The 19610-nt window shown below is 48.1% G+C and overlaps 1 protein-coding gene across 18 annotated transcripts in view; it reads right to left on the reverse strand.

The window, feature by feature from the left end:
- Positions 1-19610, reverse strand: part of POF1B (POF1B actin binding protein) — a 173003-nt gene that overhangs the window by 49103 nt on the left and 104290 nt on the right. For all 18 annotated transcript variants that reach the window (XM_077485099.1, XM_077485087.1, XM_077485069.1 and 15 more), the window contains 5 exons: positions 16130-16180; positions 13420-13470; positions 11589-11672; positions 5777-5893; positions 4342-4395 (listed from right to left, as the gene is read on the reverse strand). In XM_077485099.1, coding sequence (XP_077341225.1) covers positions 4342-4395; positions 5777-5893; positions 11589-11672; positions 13420-13470; positions 16130-16180 — 357 coding nt within the window. The remainder of the gene's footprint in view (positions 1-4341; positions 4396-5776; positions 5894-11588; positions 11673-13419; positions 13471-16129; positions 16181-19610) is intronic.

Below are 19610 nucleotides of genomic sequence, written 5' to 3' on the forward strand. Positions count from 1 at the left end.
ACAGGTGTCATCCGGATCCAGCATCAGGGAACGCCTAGACCGTCAGGTGTCCGACTACATTGGGTTAACGGCCGATGTGGACGCTCTGAGGAGTGATGAACCCCTAGACTACTGGGTGGGCAGGCTTGACCTCTGGCCAGAGCTTGCCCAATTTGCAATCGAACTGTTGGCTTGCCCCTCATCCAGTGTCCTGTCCGAAAGGACGTTCAGCGCAGCAGGGGGGATTGTGACCGATAAGCGTACTCGCCTAGCTCACCACAGTGTTAACTACCTCACATTTCTAAAAATGAATGAGGCATGGATCTCGGAGGAATTCAACACATGTGACCAGTAGACCATGTATATGTCTATAAACTATTTTTTTAATCAAGCACACAGACCTTCTTAATTCATTTGGCTCACTTCCTTGACCCAAAAAAGCACACCGTACTATATGCCCCTACCCTCCTCTTTGAAGAGGTTGAGCGGTGTCATATTTCTACTGGGGCTGCTTATGATATCCCTGTGCTGTGCTGACTTCCTCCTGGGGGTTCTTATTATGAAGGGATCACACTATCCCTGTGCTGTGCTGACTTCCTCCTGGGGGTTCTTATTATGAGGGGATCACACCATCCCTGTGCTGTGCTGACTTCCTCCTGGGGCTGCTTACGGTGCTGCTGTCAGTGCTGTATGTCACGGTGCTGCTGTCAGCGCTGTATGTCACGGTGCTGCTGTCAGCGCTGTATGTCACGGTGCTGCTGTCAGCGCTGTATGTCACGGTGCTGCTGTCAGCGCTGTATGTCACGGTGCTGCTGTCAGCGCTGTATGTCACGGTGCTGCTGTCAGCGCTGTATGTCACGGTGCTGCTGTCAGCGCTGTATGTCACGGTGCTGCTGTCAGCGCTGTATGTCACGGTGCTGCTGTCAGCGCTGTATGTCACGGTGCTGCTGTCAGCGCTGTATGTCACGGTGCTGCTGTCAGCGCTGTATGTCACGGTGCTGCTGTCAGTGCTCTGTATTACGGTGCTGCTGTCAGATGCCTCTATCACGGTGCATGTGTCATTCCGGTATGTCACGCTGCTGGTGATCATCTCCTGCACCCTCTTCTTTGCCTACCCTGGTCCCTGACCTTCCCTCTCCTCCATTGCCTTCATTAGCTCCATAGTCCTGAATTGTTAGAACAATTTCCCAAATAAAATAAAAATGCTTGTAGTTATCGATCCCAAATTCACCTCATACATGTATTATGTCATTGTCCAGATGGTGGGACTACGTTTTACCCCCTAATAATTACCACGTGGCCGCAAATTCGACATGAAGGTTTGCAAAGTTCGCCTCCCATTGAAGTCAATGGGGCCCGCGGCGAACGTTCGGTTTCGCGAACGTTTGGGTCCGTTCGCATTTCGCGTTCGCGAAACGTCCCGTCGGAAGTTCGTCCATCACTATTCCCTATGACACAGAAACAACACCCACTGCACAGCATAACACCCTGCTACACTTCTATGGTATAACACTCTAACGTGGACCTGTCATCAGATATACAGGTATCACAGCAGCTAGGTGGTTAGCACTTCCGCCTGGCAGCCAAGGCCCCTGATAAGGCAATAAATCGAGCCCTCCTGTACTGGGCCCGGGCACGTTCGGTTCAAAAGGGGGGCCCGGGCACCTGTTGAGCAGAAGGGCCGGCTGTACTGTTATATTGCAGTCACAGATCCTCTTCTGCCTTCCCCTTAAGCGCTGCCAGCTTCTCTTCCTCTTTCTCCCTCTGGCTGCAGTGCAGGGGGATTGGTCCTAGCCCATGTGCCCCTTCCACCTGTTGTCTGGGCCCCCCTGTATGCCCCTTCCATCTGCTGTCCAGGCCCCGTGTGCCCCTTCCATCTGTTGTTTGGACCCCCCGTGTGCCCCTTCCATCTGTTATCCGGAATCCCGTTTGCCCCTTCCATCTGCTGTCCGGGCCCCCCCTGTGTGCCCCTTCCATCTGCTGTCTGGGCCCCACTGTGTGCCCCTTCCATCTGCTGTCTGGGCCCCCCTGTGTGACCCTTCCATCTTCTGTCCGGGCCCCCCCTGTGTGACCCTTCCATCTGCTGTCCGGGCCCCCCTGTGTGCCCCTTCCATCTTCTGTTCGGGCCCCCCCTGTGTGACCCTTCCATCTTCTGTCCGGGCCCCCCCTGTGTGACCCTTCCATCTGCTGTCCGGGCCCCCCTGTGTGCCCCTTCTATCTTCTGTTCGGGCCCCCCCCTGTGTGACCCTTTCATCTGCTGTCCAGGCCCCCCGTGTGCCCCTTCCATCTGCTGTCCGGGCCCCCCGTGTGCCCCTTCCATCAGCTGTCCGGGCCCCCCTGTGTGCCCCTCCCATCTGTTGTCCAAGCCCCCCCGTGTGCCCCTTCCATCTGTTGTCTAGGCTCCTCTGTGTGTCCCTTCCATCTGCTGCAAGGGCCCCCCTGTGTGCCCCTTCCCTCTGCTGTCCGGGCTCTCCTGTGTGCCCCTTACATCTGCTGTCTGGGCTCTCCTGTGTGCCCCTTCCATCTGCTGTCCGGGCCCCCCCGTGTGCCCCTTCCATCTGTTGTCTGGGCTCACCTGTGAGGGACCAGAGCGGAGCATGGAGGGGGACCAGAGCACGGAGGGGGGACCATAGCGGCGCACGGAGGGGGACAGGAGAGGAGTGCGGAGTGGGACCGTAGCACGGAGGGGGACCGGAGCATGGGGGGGGGACTGTAGCACGGAGGGGGACCGGAGCATGGGGGGGGGACAGGAGAGGGGCGCGGAGGGGGACCGTAGCACAGAGGGGGACCATACTGTAGCATGGAGGAGGACAGGAGAGGAGCACGGAGGGGGACCAGAGCACAGGGGGGGACCATAGTGGAGCACGGAGAGGGACACGAGAGGAGGGTGGAGGGGGACCGTAGCACGGAGGGGGACCAGAGTGGAGCATGGAGGGAGACGAGACCAGAGCACGGGGGGGGGGGGGGCAGAAGAGGAGCGCGGAGGGGGACCATAGTGGAGCAAGGAGGAGGGCAGGAGAGGAGCATGGAGGGGGACCAGAGCACAGGGGGGGGGGGGGGGACCATAGCGGAGCACGGAGAGGGACAGGAGAGGAGCGTGGAGGGAGACCAGAGCATGGAGGGGGACCGGAGCAATTTTAGCCTCAGCTTCCTGTTCTTAGCCGACAGGAGTGGCACCTGGTGTGGTCTTCTGCTGCTGTAGCCCATCTGCTTCAAGGTTGGATGTGTTGTGTGAGTGTTCAGAGATGGTATTCTGCACACCTTAGGTGTAACGAGAGGTTATTTGAGTTACTGTTGTCTTTCTATCATCTGGAACCAGTCTGCCCCATTCTCCTCTGACCTCAACAAGGCATTTTCCTTCACACAACTGCCGCTCACTGGATATTTTCTCTTTTCCCCACCATTTTCTGTAATCCTGAGAGATGGTTGTGTGTGAAAATCCCAGAAATACTCAGACCAGCCCGTCTGGCACCAACATCCAATGCCACGTTCAAAGTCACTCAAATTCCCTTTCTTCCCCATTCTGATGCTCGGTTTGAACTTCAGCAAGTCGTCTTCACCACGTCTAGATGCCTACATGCATTGAGTTGCTGCCGTGTGATTGGCCGATTAGCAATTTGTGTTACTAAGCAATTGAACAGGTGTACCTAATAAAATAGCCGGTGATTGTATATATATTATATTTGTAAAGCACTGCGTAAATTGACAGAGATATAGAAGTACCTATAATAAATAAATATATCCCGGATTAGTGCAGCATGCTGAGTAATGTGTCTGTGTAACCCTTCCAGGTATTTATTGCCTCTCACAGAGATCTCAGGACTCCCCCTGACAATGCATCTGCTTTTTTCTCCAGAAGGGCGGCGCCGTGTTGTGTTCAGGCATCATCCAGCGTTACTATCTACTTCCTGGACTGAGATGCCGGCTCAGAGATGACCAATCTTGTTGCATGTGCAGTTTTCGGCTGTGTTCACAAATGTCTGATACAGTTCAGCCCCTGGCTGCAGCCTCTCACTTTGAGACTTGCAACAAAGTTACAATGTTGCAGTCCGATCACTGGGGGAGGGGAGACCGAGGAAATGCTTCCTCCTGCCTGCAGCAGAATGACGACATTATCTTAGCCTAGGCAAAGTCACGGACTGGAGCTCAACGATGGCTTTTTAATAATAAAATGTATATTGTGATATGCCAGAAATGTAGACTTGCAGTAACGCTCATTTCTCAGGACAGAGCAACTGACCCGGGAGATTCCTCCATAGGAGACGTCTATAGACCCCGAGTGTGCCAGACCAGAGGTGACAACAAGGACACCTACAGACAGCGAACAGTCTTTCTGTGGTTATCATAGATGCCTGTACCTACCTGCTCAGTGTTCTGTACATTCAATTTCTGCTGATAGTTCTCCGACACCACATTCTGGAAGACAAGAGAGACGTCCATCATTCCATCTGATCATCTCCTGTACTATGTCTACAGTCTCTGACCATCTCCTGTATCATGTCTGCAGTCTCTGACCATCTCCTGTACTGTGTCTACAGTCTCTGACCATCTCCTGTACTATGTCTACAGTCTCTGACCATCTCCTGTACTATGTCTACAGTCTCTGACCATCTCCTGTATCAGGTCTGCAGTCTCTGACCATCTCCTGTACTATGTCTGCAGTCTCTGACCATCTCCTGTACTATGTCTGCAGTCTCTGACCATCTCCTGTACTATGTCTGCAGTCTCTGACCATCTCCTTTACTAGGTCTGCAATCTCTGACCATCTCCTGTACTATGTCTACAGTCTCTGACCATCTCCTGCACTATGTCTGCAGTCTCTGACCATCTCCTGTACTATGTCTACAGTCTCTGACCATCTCCTGTATCAGGTCTGCAGTCTCTGACCATCTCCTGTACTATGTCTACAGTCTCTGACCATCTCCTGTACTATGTCTGCAGTCTCTGACCATCTCCTGTACTATGTCTGCAGTCTCTGACCATCTCCTGTATCATGTCTGCAGTCTCTGACCATCTCCTGTACTATGTCTGCAGTCTCTGACCATCTCCTTTACTAGGTCTGCAATCTCTGACCATCTCCTGTACTATGTCTACAGTCTCTGACCATCTCCTGCACTATGTCTGCAGTCTCTGACCATCTCCTGTACTATGTCTGCAGTCTCTGACCATCTCCTGTACTATGTCTGCAGTCTCTGACCATCTCCTGTACCATGTCTGCAGTCTCTGATCATCTCCTGTACTATGTCTACAGTCTCTGACCATCTCCTGTAGTATGTCTGCACTCTCTGACCATCTCCTGTACTATGTCTACAGTCTCTGACCATCTCCTGTACTATGTCTGCAGTCTCTGACCATCTCCTTTACTAGGTCTGCAATCTCTGACCATCTCCTGTACTATGTCTACAGTCTCTGACCATCTCCTGCACTATGTCTGCAGTCTCTGACCATCTCCTGTACTATGTCTGCAGTCTCTGACCATCTCCTGTACTATGTCTGCAGTCTCTGACCATCTCCTGTACCATGTCTGCAGTCTCTGATCATCTCCTGTACTATGTCTACAGTCTCTGACCATCTCCTGTAGTATGTCTGCACTCTCTGACCATCTCCTGTACTATGTCTACAGTCTCTGACCATCTCCTGTACTATGTCTGCACTCTCTGACCATCTCCTGTACTATGTCTGCACTCTCTGACCATCCCCTGTATCATGTCTGCAGTCTCTGACCATCTCCTGTACTATGTCTGCAGTCTCTGACCCTCTCATGCAGTATGTCTGCAGTCAGTGACTCTGCACTCACCTCTGTAGATTGGATGGATTGGACGGATTGGACCTTGCTCTGATTATTCTGCTCGATCACTTGCTCGTTGATGGAGGAGGACACACTGCTCCCCCGGACTACCTGCACCTGTCTGTCCTGTATGAAAGAAATGAACAAAAGTCCCATTTATCTTTGTTTCCAGAATCCCCCAACAACACCCCCCATAGTACACAGTGCCTGCACCTCATATGGATGCTCAGTGCCCGTTCACAGGGAGGGAATGTGAGACTACAAGCTTTATAGCCAATAGAGAAAAACTGCCTGTGGTTTATAGAAAAGACCGAAGACAAAATCCCCACCGACAATCAGGATATTTTACAGACAAAGAGGATGAGGTGAGAAAACAGATCGGGGATCAAAAATAGACATTTATGGTGAATTGATGAATACAAATGTACAGAAAGGAGGTGTGACAGTATAAGAACAATACAGCCTCATATGATCAATTGTCTCATTTTAAATAAAAAATAAATAAATAATTATATATATATATATATATATATATATATATATATATATATATATATATATACACATATACACACACACACATACATACAAAGAGGAAGAGAGAGAGAGAGAAAGAGGGGGGGACAGAGAGAGGGGAGAGAGAGGGGGGAGAGAGAGAGAGAGAGAGCGCGAGAGACAGAAAGAGAGTGTGGAGGGGAGAGAGAGGTGGAGGGGGGAGAAAGAGAGAGGGAAAGAGGGAGAGGGAGAGAGGGGGGAGGGGAGGAGAGAGAGAGAAGGGGGGGAGAGAGAAGAGGGGAGGAAAGAGAGGGGGGGAGAGAGAGAAAAGGGGAGGAAAAAGAGGGGGGAGAGAGAGAGAAGAGGGGAGGAAAAAGAGGGGGGAGAGAGAGAGAAGAGGGGAGGAAAGAGGGGGGGAGAGAGAAGAGGGGAGGAAAGAGAGGGGGGAGAGAGAGAAGAGGGGAGGAAAGAGAGGGGGGAGAGAGAAGAGGGGAGGAAAGAGAGGGGGGAGAGAGAGAAGAGGGGAGGAAAGAGAGGGGTGAGAGAGAGAAGAGGGGAGGAAAGAGAGGGGGGAGAGAGAGAAGAGGGGAGGAAAGAGGGGGGAGAGAGAAGAGGGGAGGAAAGAGAGGGGGGAGAGAGAGAAGAGGGGAGGAAAGAGAGGGGTGAGAGAGAGAAGAGGGGAGGAAAGAGAGGGGTGAGAGAGAGAAGAGGGGAGGAAAGAGAGGGGGGAGATAGAGAAGAGGGGAGGAAAGAGAGGGGGGAGATAGAGAAGAGGGGAGGAAAGAGAGGGGGAAGATAGAGAAGAGGGGAGGAAAGAGAGGGGGGAGATAGAGAAGAGGGGAGGAAAGAGAGGGGGGAGATAGAGAAGAGGGGAGGAAAGAGAGGGGGGAGATAGAGAAGAGGGGAGGAAAGAGAGGGGGGAGATAGAGAAGAGGGGAGGAAAGAGAGGGGGGAGAGAGAGAAGAGGGGAGGAAAGAGGGGGGGAGAGAGAGAAGAGGGGAGGAAAGAGAGGGGGGAGAGAGAGAAGAGGGGAGGAAAGAGAGGGGGGAGAGAGAGAAGAGGGGAGGAAAGAGAGGGGGGAGAGAGAGAAGAGGGGAGGAAAGAGAGGGGGGAGATAGAGAAGAGGGGAGGAAAGAGAGGGGGGAGATAGAGAAGAGGGGAGGAAAGAGAGGGGGAGATAGAGAAGAGGGGAGGAAAGAGAGGGGGGAGATAGAGAAGAGGGGAGGAAAGAGAGGGGGGAGATAGAGAAGAGGGAAGGAAAGAGGGGGGGGGAGAGAGAGAAGAGGGGAGGAAAGAGACGGGGAGAGAGAGAAGGGAGGGGAGAGAGGGGGGAGGAGAGAGAGAGAGAGAGAGAGAGAGAGAGAGAGAGAAGAAAAAAACAAAATAGCAAATAATACATAGAAACAATATAAATTTAAACTAGTACCAAGGATAAGAATATTAATACACTATAAACAGTATATTTTTAAATAATAAATATGTAAAAACAAAAATTATAATGAAAAAAATATTTTTTATATAAATATATAAAAAAAAATGTCATTATAATTTTAGTTTTTACATATTTATATATATGTTTTTTTTTTCTTCATTAGAATTTTTATTTTTTTACATTTTTTTTATTATTTAAAAATATATTGTTTATAGTATATTAATATTATTCTTATCATCAGTGCTAGTTTATATTTATATTTTTATTTATGTATTATTTGCTATTGTTTATTTTTATTATTATATTTATTTCCTTTTTTAATATGTGTGTGTATTTTCATTTCATTATTTTATTTTTTATTATTAGCTTAAAAATACATCGTTTATGTCGTTTTGATTATTATAATTATCATCATCATCAATATTATAGTTACTAGCTTTTTTTTATTTTATTTTTTTTATTTATTACAGGTACTTATATAGTGTAGTCAGTTTACCCATTTTTATTTGTATATACTTTTTATTTATTTATTATCTTGTTATTAGATTTTCCTCTCTTTACACACAGACAGATACTGTGGGTATGGTTATTAATATATCTCTATATAAATATATGTGTTTTGCCCCTTGCTCCTGTGAACATGCAGTGAGGTAAGGCAGAGGGGTGGACAGAACAGAGAAGTAATGATGAGTAGATATGACTCCGGTTCCCGGTACAGGGAGATCCCGATTTGTGTAATGATGTTGGCACGGAGTTTGGGAATATTTCTTATTATATTATTTACAGAAAGAGCTTCCTCTCCGAGATAGAGTTCCAGGAGGCTCCTCCGGTCGGCTCCCAGTGCCCCCTGTACTTCTGATGCCATAGGCTTTGCTGACCATTTATTTTATTTTTTTGGGGGGGGGGGGAATCCCCTGTGATTGCGATTAGGAAATGTTTTTGGTTACAGCGGACAAAGATTATTCTGAGTTGTCTCTCTCTGTATTGTGTATCCCTTTCAGAGCCGGGACAAGGGGTGGGCAGGAGGGACGGCCGCCCTGAGCGTAACGGTTTATTGCAGGGATGTGGGCGCCCTGACCTTAAGGGAAAGGGGGCGGGGTTTGGCATCTGGACGCTGGATGACCTTGTCCCGGCACTAATCCCTCTGACCATTTATTATACAAACTTGTCCTGTTTTATCTTGCGAGCTGCAAAAATTAAGGGTGAGAAAAAATTTCTTTGGTATCATTTTGCGTCATGATAGCAGAGTTATGGAGATATACTGGGATGTATAGAATTGATGGTATACTTCATGCAAATACCAATACGAACCCATGGAACGTACATTGGAATGGCTGCTTGGGCGCCCAGCGCTCCTGATTTCTATCCAGCAGTCACCCCACTACTGACATCCCGCTGGTGGTGGTTAGCTGGAGCTCTGGGAACCCTATTCTGTCCAAGCACTACAATATAGATCATGTTCTCTTCCTGCCACCCACCCCAAGGGACACCTACTAAAGCTATCCTCATCCAGTGGTATGACTGTGGAGAATCTGGATGTGGGGCTGGTGGCTTCAACACACAGGAGTTTGCACAATCACCAGGTGGTGAGCAGTTGCCTAAACCAGCTACCGATGGATGCTGTGCACTCTGATCGTTTTTTTTTATACACCCAGTTACTGTATTTAGAGTAGTACTGATCTTCTATTCCTTACATTAGTAAAGAGGAGGAGTGATACATCAACTTCCTGCTCGTTGTTGGTCGAATTTTTGAAGTGAAAGAACGAATCTCAGGGCACCCTTTAGACGTGCATGTTCAAGGAAGACAGCTGGCGTCGGATGGTGTAGACCAGGGATATGCAATTAGCTGACCTCCAACTGTTGCAGAACTACAAGTCCCACGAGGCATAGCAAGACTCTGACAAGTCACAAGCATGACACCCAGAGGCATGATGGGACTTGTAGTTTTGCAACAGCTGGGGGTCCGCTATTTGCATATCCCTGGTGTAGACTTTAGCTATGCAGTCTGGCCATCAGTTGCTTGTTTACATTCTAATAATCCTACATCTGGAACAGTAATCAAGCAAATGATCAGTGCAGCACGGCTACAGTCTGCACCAGCCTTTCTCAAAGGGGGTTTCATGGAGCCCTGGGGGTTCCTCCAGGAGGTTGCCATGGGTTCCTTGAGCAGTTTCTCCTTCTCAAATAAGTATCCTCTGACCCAAATTATATTTTTAGCTCTCTGTAAGAGGGCATCTTCCCAATGACCACAAATGTAACTATTAGATTGTATGCTCTTCAGAGCAGGGCCCTCCTAACCTTCTTGTATTTTATTGTATTGTAACTGTATTGTCTCCCTTCTATATTGTAAAGCGATGCGTAAACTGTTGGCGCTATATAAATCCTGTATAATAATAATAATAACAATGAGCATTCTTTCAAGTGACCATTATTAATTATTATTATTATTACAGTTATACTAATGTACATTGAGCCAGGAACGTTGCCAAGTCTACAAAAGATCTGGGGCTAGAGCCCATAGCAGCGTAGTAAAGAAAGTCATACACTTGGGTGGGCATACACATATATATATATATATATTATATATCCCTAGAGAGCCCTCCATTTACATTAGGGTCCCCAGAGAGCCTCCCTCTTAAATCAGGGTCCCCAGATAGCCCCCCATTTACATTAGGGTCCCCAGAGAGCCTCCCCCTTAAATCTGGGCCCTCAGAGAGCCTCCCCCTTAAATCAGGGTCCCCAGAGAGCCTCCCCCTTAAATCTGGGTCCTCAGAGAGCCTCTCCCTTAAATCAGGGTCCCCAGAGAGCCTCCCCTTAAATCAGGGTCCCCAGAGAGCCTCCCCTTAAATCAGGGTCCCCAGAGAGCATCCCCTTAAATCAGGGTCCCCAGAGAGCCTCCCCTTAAATCAGGGTCCCCAGAGAGCCTCCCCTTTGCATCAGGGTCCCCAGAGAGCCTCCCCTTTGCATCAGGGTCCCCAGAGAGCCCCCCCCCCACTTACATCAGGGTCCCCAGAGAGCCTCCCCTCCCCTTGGGGACCCCTGCAGAGACTCGGGGGGCTATGGGCCCCAGATTCGGGGCTGTAGCCCCAAAAGCCACCCCCCCCAAGCGACGCCACTGCATTGAGCTGTAGAGATAAAAAATATTGTCAGGGGTTCCCTAATGTCAGAACGTAATTTCAATAGTTCCACCATGGTAAAAGGTTGAGAAAGACCGGTCTGCAACATCCAGAGGCCAGCAGGGAGGAACATGCTTGTCTAAAGGGTTGCCGGGGGATGCGTTCTTTTACTTGGGCTCATCCCTGGTCATTATTTCTTGGTTTATCTTAATGGGTGGCTACAAAAAGGATACATTGCGATAGCCAAATGACTTGTAGACATAGGCAGAAAGAAAATGGGATGTAGATGGGACTCTCTAAAACAATTTGAAGGTTATTTATTCTGTAAGCAGAATTTTAAACAAACAGGGAACTTGAAGTCTATCTGTAATTATTGTTTTTCTGCCTTTGGTCATGCTTAAATTATTTAAAAATTTGCATACAATGTTACTTTGTTTCCTCGAGGGCAGAGTACAGCCCCCCGAAACGCGTTGGTTTCTGTAAATAACTTGTCATTGGAATAAACTTTTATCTGGATGTGAAGAATATGATGTGATGCTAGACTCCCAATGGAGGAATTGTCTTTGTTAAAATTGCAGGACACACGTGGGTGGATCTTTCTTTTTATACTGAACGTTACCATGTACATTACACTGCATTCCATAAGGGGGCGCCATTTTTATTAAGTCCCTGGTCCAGTAAACAGTCTGTATGGGAAGGGCAATTCTAGTGGCCCCCGAAGTTCACAGTAAGCACCAATGAGACCCGAGATGTCCGGACTCTCGCCCAGCAGACTCACCGTCGGAGCATTGTCCAGCATGGTGTAGGTCTTCTCGACGATGACGCTTTTTGACGGCATGTAATTCACCCCCTTCATGTAGGACTGTGAAAAGAAACAACATTGAGATGTCCATGAAAAGTCAGGACTGGATACCATCAACACTGACAATGTCCTTATGAATTATGGATTTTGTATGAGACTCGCACAATGCAGAGGTGAGCCAAGCTTGTCGTTGCAGAGAAGTCCCATGCAAATGGATTCAAAGGGCGGGTCCTGTGCCATGGCATTTGTACAAAGAGGCTGCCTTGTTAGGCTTTCAGTGGGTGGTGGTTGGTTAGGAAAAGTGGCTCTACTGCCCTCTACGGCACAGGGGGTCAGAAAGGAAATTTGGAAGGGGGGGGGGCTGGGGAGGGAAAGGATTTGTGCTTGGAGGGGGGCTTGGGGCAGGCGGAGGGGGGAGATTTATGCAGAGGTGAAATTTAGGGTGGAGAGTATTTGTGCTGGGAGAGAGGGAAGAATTTGTGCTAGGAGGGGAAATTTGGGGGAATTTGAGAGGGGGGATTTTGCTGGGGGGAATTTGTTTTGGGAGGAAGGATTTCAGGGGGGGTGGATCATGCTAGGAAGGGTGGATTGAGGGGGAGAGGATTTGTGCTAGGAGGGGGGATTGTGCTAGGAAGGTGTGAGTGATTGAGAGAAGAGAATTTTTGCTAGGAGGAGGGATTGGGGGGGGGGGGTTGTGTTAGGAAGGGGGGGGGGATTGAGGGGGAGAGGATTTGTGCTAGGAGGGGAGATTGTGGATGCGGGGGGTGTACTAGAAAGAAGGGGGGATTGAGGGAGAGAGGATTTGTGCTAGGAAGGGGAAATGGGGGGGGGTTGTGCTAGGAAGGTGGGATTGAAATGTAGAGGACTTGTGCTAGGAGGGGGGATTGGGGGGAGAGGATTTCCTCTAGGAGGGAAAATTGGGGGAGAGGATTTGTGCTAGGAGGAGGAAATACGGGAGTTGTGCTAGGAAGGTGTGGATTGAAGGGGAGAGGAATTGTGCTAGGAGGGGGGGTTGGGGGAGAAAGGATTTGTGCTAAGAGGGGGGATTGTGCTAGGAAGGGGGGGATTGAGGGGGAGAGGATTTGTGCTAGTAGGGGGTCATGTGCTAGGAAGGGGGATTGAGGGGGAGTGGATTTGTGCTAGGAGGGGGGCATGTGCTAGGAAGGGGGGGTTGAGGGGGAGAGGATTTGTGCTAGGAGGGGTGCATGTACTAGGAAGGGAGGATTGAGGGGGAGCGGATTTTATGCTAGAAGGGGGGCTTGTGCTAGGAAGGGGGGGGGGTGAGGGGGGGAGAGGATTTGTGCTAGGAGGGAGGATTTGAGCAGGGGGGATTTTGCTGGGGTAATTTGTGCTAGGAGGGGGGCTTCAGGGGGGATAGTGCAAGAAAGAGGATTCGGGGGGAATTTGAAGGCAGATTGGGATGATTGGAGGGGGGATAATGGAGCAAAGATTTGTACTGGGAGGGGGGGAGCTTTTTGCATTTTTGTCTGGGGAGAATTTTGGCTTGCAGGGGGAATTTATGCTTATAGGGGAGAATGTGCAGATTTGTGTTGTATTTGGGGGGGGGGGGGGGGGGTGGATTTTCACATCATGGGCAGTTTGATTACACAGATTAGCGGTGCTCCTCCTAGTGGCCGTAGGATAACTTCCATGTGATCTATACACCACATCCTGGTTTTATTTTGCCAGATTTTAGACCTGGGTGGTAAAAGGTTTTCTGTAGAACAGATCCCGTACCTGTGCATTATGGATCAGACATATATATATATATATATATATATATACGGTAGAGGGGTGTTGAACGCACCTGGTCGGGATTCTGCACAATGTACCTCCGGACCGTCTCCGTCTGAACATCCTGGGGAAATATACATTGGACATCAATAATTATCATATAGAATTTCTGTTACAATGTAGCTCTATGTCTACAAATTTGTATTCAGTGAGAAAACATTTTTAAATTCTTTGTACACCACTCTGGTATATGTCAGAGCTATATAAATGTATTATTATTATTATTATTATTATTAATGTTGTGTGACTGTGGGGGGACATTAGAGTGTAAGCTCCTCTGGTGCAGAAGATACAATAATCCTTTGATCCAGACACACCTTCCTCCTCCAGCTCCCGGATTATACAAAATTCCATCTCATGTCCCTGAACCCCTCCTCCCACCTTTTTGGCAACGCTAATAAAACTCGGAGTTGGGATCAGATGGCAATTATATTAATTTGTGCAGAAGGGAAGGATCTCATGGCAATGAGGGCACATTACTGGGATTCCTGTATAGGGGTGGGGGTGGGGTGGGGGGGGGGGGGGCGATTGTTTCTGACACTCCTCATCCCAGAATCCCCCTGGGACGTTCCTTGTGTCTCTTTATAGAAGACATTGTTGTTCTTGCAGAGGATATACGGTGCTAAGTATTCACAGCGCTTCACTTTTTTCACATTTTGTTATGTTACAGCCTTATTCCAAAACAGATTACAGTTTTTATTATTATTTTCCTCGAAATTCTACAAACAATCCCCCATAACGACATTGTGAAAGAAGTTTGTTTGAAATCTCTACAAATTTATTAAAAATAAAAAACAATCCCCAGTACATAAGGCTACTTTCACACTGAAAGCGGCTAACGTTAGCGGTAAAGCTGTGCCCCATAATATGAAGCCTCTGTGCCCATCACATGCAGCCCCTGTGCCCATCACATGCAGCCTCTGTGCCCATCACATGCAGCCCTTGTGCCCATCACATGCAGCCCCTGTGCCCATCATATGTAGCCCCTGTGCCCATCATATGTAGCCCCTGTGCCCATCATATGCAGCCCCTGTGCCCATCATATGCAGCCCCTGTGCCCATCATATGCAGCCCCTGTGCCCATCATATGCAGCCCCTGTGCCCATCACATGCAGCCTCTGTGCCCATCACATGCAGCCTCTGTGCCCATCACATGCAGCCTCTGTGCCCATCACATGCAGCCTCTGTGCCCATCATATGCAGCCCCTGTGCCCATCATATGTAGCCTCTGTGCCCATCACATGCAGCCCCTGTGCCCATCACATGCAGCCCCTGTGCCCATCATATGCAGCCCCTGTGCCCATCATGTGCTACCTCTGTGCCCATCATATGCAGCCCCTGTGCCCATCATATGCAGCCCCTGTGCCCATCATATGTAGCCTCTGTGCCCATCATATGTAGCCTCTGTGCCCATCATATGCAGCCCCTGTGCCCATCATATGCAGCCTCTGTGCCCATCATATGTAGCCTCTGTGCCCATCACATGCAGCCTCTGTGCCCATCATATGCAGCCCCTGTGCCCATCATATGTAGCCTCTGTGCCCATCATATGCAGCCCCTGTGCCCATCATATGCAGCATCTGTGCTCATCATATCCAGCCTGTGTGCCCATCATATGCAGCCTGTGTGACCCCCCCCCCCCGGCTCGCCGTCTGACCAGCACACACTTAACCCATCCTGGTGGGGGGTGATGGCGGCGAGCTCCTCTGTCCTCCATGGCTCTCTGGTATCCCGGTCTTCCGTTACATGGTGTCCAATCAGGGTGCCTGTGCCTTCAGCCAATCAGATGACGGGTATTAGATCTGCGCCTCCTGATTTGCGCTCGCAGTTCATCTTTTTTTGAAGCCGATTAGAGCCGATGGCTCTAATCAGGAGCATCAAAAACAGCCCCCCGCCGCTATAATTCAGGCACCTGGCGACCGAAAAGGGGCCTGTTGCCTGAATAGGGGGTGTCTACAGCAGCCATGGAAAGATTCATGCTCGAGGGCCCCATGCCACTAAGGGGCCCCATCAGGGTTGCCAACCTCAATAAAACCAGGGACAGTATGTACAAATCTGTGTTTTTTTTTACAAATCTCAAGATTATAGCTGCCCCGCCTCTCCAGTACCTTTTCCGTGTGTGTATATTGTGTGTCTGTGTGTGTGTATACTGCATGTGCGTGTATACTGTGTGGCCCCATAATCTATTGCCTGGGGGCCCCATAATCTCCTATTGCCCGGGGGCCCCATAATCTTCTCTTATTGTCCGGGGGCCCCATAATCTTCTCTTATTGCCCGGGGGCCCCATAATCTCCTATTGCCCGGGGGCCCCATAATTTTCTCTTATTGCTCAGGGGCCCCATAATCTCCTATTGCCCGGGGGGCCCCATGAGTTGTCAGTCCGCCCCTGCCACCCAATCGCTGTTATCATTACTAATGCATCTCAGGGGCTTCATTATTATACCAACATGTTCTACAGAGATTGATGCCACATCAACTCCTGTGCCAGAAGAGCTTACACTCTGAAGGAGTTAATCACTGTTCATTTTTTTTTTTTTTTTAAAGCAGTGAATCTAACGTTTACTCAACATTCTCTGCAGGTGAATCTTCCAGATACATGTTTTATAAATGACAGAGATCGATCCACCATCAGAGAATGTCTGGTGAATCTCTCACATTCACATCTTTATAGGTCTGCCGCTCGGTGACCCCTCCCCCCTCCCCCCCAGTTCCCACCATCCTACCTGTTCGGGTTTTTGGACGATGTAGCGTCTGATTGTCCCGCTCTGCACCTCCTGCAACATGAAAACAGAACAAGATACGGATTAAAAGGGCCTTTTCACACCAGGTGGGGTGCGGAAATGTTTGTGCATTTTGTGTACTGCACAAAAAAAAAGTGTAAAAATGGAAAAGGTACAGTAACTCACAAAAGTAAGTACACCCCTCACATTTCTGTAAATATTTTCTTCTATCTTTTCATGTGACAACACTGAAGAAATGACACTTGTCTACAATGTAAAGTAGTGAGTGTACAGCTTGTATAACAGTGTAAATTTCCTGTCCCCTCAAAATAACTCAACACACAGCCATTAATGTCTAAACCGCTGGCAACAAAAGTGAGTACACCCCTAAGTGAAAAAGTCCAAATTGGGCCCAATTAGCCATTTTTCCTCCCCGATGTCATGTGACTCGTTAGTGTTACAAGGTCTCAGGTGTGAATGGGCAGCAGGTGTGTTAAATTTGGTGTTATCGCTCTCACTCTCTCATACTGGTCACTGGAAGTTCATCATGGCAAAGAACTCTGAGGATCTGAAAAAAAAGAATTGTTGCTCTACATAAAGATGTCCTAGGCCAGTGATGGCGAACCTTGGCACCCCAGATGTTTTGGAACTACATTTCCCATGATGCTCCACTAAACTGCAGAGTGCATGAGCATCATGGGAAATGTAGTTCCAAAACATCTGGAGTGCCAAGGTTCGCCATCACTGTCCTAGGCTATAAGAAGATTGCCAAGACCCTGAAACTGAGCTGCAGCACGGTGGCCAAGACCATACAGCGGTATAACAGGACAGATTCCACTCAGAACAGGCCTCGCCATGGTCAGCCTAAGAAGTTGAGGTCACGTGCTCAGCGTTATATCCAGAGGTTGTCTTTGGGAAATAGACGTATGAGTGCTGCCAGCATTGCTGCAGAGGTTTAAGGGGCGGGGGGTCAGCCTGTCAGTGCTCAGACCATACGCCGCACACTGCATCAAATTAGTCTGCATGGCTGTCGTCCCAGAAGGAAGCCTCTTCTAAAGATGATGCACAAGAAAGTCCACAAACAGTTTGCTGAAGACAAGCCGACTAAGAACATGGATTACTGGAACCATGTCCTGTGGTCTGATGAGACCAAGATAAACGTATTTGGTGTCAGATGGTGAGAAGCGTGTGTGGTGGGCAACCAGGTGAGGAGGACAAAGACAAGTGTGTCTTGTCTACAGTCAGACATGGTGGTGGGGGTGTCATGGTCTGGGGCGGCATGAGTGCTGCCGGCACTGGGGAGCTACAGATGATTGAGGGAACCATGAATGCCAACATGTACTGTGACATACTGAAGCAGAGCATGATCCCCTCCCTTCAGAGACTGGGCCGCAGGGCAGTATTCCAACATGATAACCACCCCAAACACACCTCCAAGATGACCACTGCCTTGCTAAAGAAGCTGAGGGTAAAGGTGATGGACTGGCCAAGCATGTCTCCAGACCTAAACCCTACTGATCATCTGTGGGACATCCTCAAACGGAAGGTGGAGGAGCGCAAGGTCTCCAACATCCACCAGCTCCGTGATGTCATCATGGAGGAGGGGAAGAGGACTCCAGTGGTGACCTGTGAAGCTCTGGTGACCTCCATGCCCAAGAGGGTTAAGGCAGTGCTGGAAAATAATGGCGGCCACACAAAATATTGACACTTTGGGCCCAATTTGGACATTTTCACTTAGGGGTGTATTGACTTTTGTTGCCAGCGGTTTAGACATTAATGGCTGTGTGTTGAGTTATTTTGAGGGGACAGCAAATTTACACTGTTATACAAGCTGTACACATGAAAAGATAGAAGAAAATATTTACAAAAATGTGAGGGGTGTACTTACTTTTGTGAGATACTGTATGTGCAGTGCTAATCAAAATGACAAGTACATATTTGGCTGCAGAATAAGCCTTTGTGTGAACCAAATAAGGATCAAAGTGCCTTTTGTAATCACTGTGTCCATGTGAAAAACATATACAGTGTCATAAAGTATATATAACCTCATAATCATACATATACACACACATACATGTGGTCTGAAGGATTATGACTTCAGGCAAACAATGAATGAAAGCAAAAGTGCAAAAAAAGAGAAAAAGAGTCCAATAAAATCCACAAACAAATGATCCAAGAGGAGAGAAGATAAGTCCCAATGTAAGCAATAGGAATCACATGTATAGAAAGGGCCACCACCAATTTTGAAAAGGCTTACCGAAACATGTGGCTTATGCCCAATGAGTCAACAAGGCAGTAGGTATAGGTACCCCGATATAGGGAGCTTCCACACAACTTTTTGATACGTCCTTGATATGGCTCAATCTTATGGTGACTGGATAGGACCAGCAAACTCAGACCAAAAGGGTGGACAGGGTCTTCCTGGTGACACTCAAATGGTATATTTATATATAAAACAAGGACACACTTAATCTTTCCCTCCATCTATTGTGTATCACCACTGCGCTAAACAAAACACTCTAAACTAAGCCGCCACTTTAAAAAAACAAAATGTGTACAATATTACTTATCTAAACAATAGAAAAAGCAGCGCTGAATATAAATCCACACCAGTGAATTCAAAAATATTAAAGATGATAGACCCAGTCCAGTGAATATGAATTACTAAATGTTACTACACTGTGCAAGCCCTGCCCCGAGCATAGAGAAAATTAATAGTTTGTATCGAAATTAATTAACACAAATTATTATATAGTGCATATCACCAGAAGAATAGTGATAACAAATATATACGATCTGTTGAAAAAAAAATATCCTGTGACTAAATATTATTCAACACTAAAAAGTAAATAAACAAATAACGAGAATCAAATGAATTGTTTCAAGTTCTATCAAACAATGTCCACTTCCTAAAAACATTGTTACCAACACCACTGTGAAAAGCTCCTGAGAATATAATGTATCCCAGTGAAATCATAGTCCATACGTTGAATCTTCAGATCATAATCCAAATAATGGAATAGTGAAAAAAGCGTTTAACCCGTGTCTCTTGAATAAACAGCAGATTACATCTACACTCCTCCACCACACCGCTCTAGATGTGACTCCTCTCCCCTTATGTGATTACACTCACCCGCTGTATATGCCTCACACTTTCGTGTTTGGCTGGATGTGCTTTTTCCCTTTACAGGGTTTAAATGGGGTATCCGGGTTTCCACTCCAGAATGCAGGGCTAGTACCATGGCTGTTCTCATAGACGCCACGGATGTTTCCATAGGTGTCACGGCTGTTCCCATAGATGCTCTCATGCAACAAAGAAAAGATTTGCTTCCATAGCGTGATACAGTATAAAACTTTTTAATCACACATAAAAATCTCTCACATTGCACTCACATCAAAGGATGAATAAACACGCCAAATATAAAAATTCACAGCACTCTTGAATAACCCATACTGAAGCATAGGTGGTCACGGCGGACCCAGG

The sequence above is a fragment of the Lithobates pipiens genome, unplaced genomic scaffold, assembly GCF_037356315.1.
Source record: "Lithobates pipiens isolate NorthernLeopardFrog02 unplaced genomic scaffold, aLitPip1_a1.2 Scaffold_1, whole genome shotgun sequence".
NCBI classification, from domain to species: domain Eukaryota; kingdom Metazoa; phylum Chordata; class Amphibia; order Anura; family Ranidae; genus Lithobates; species Lithobates pipiens.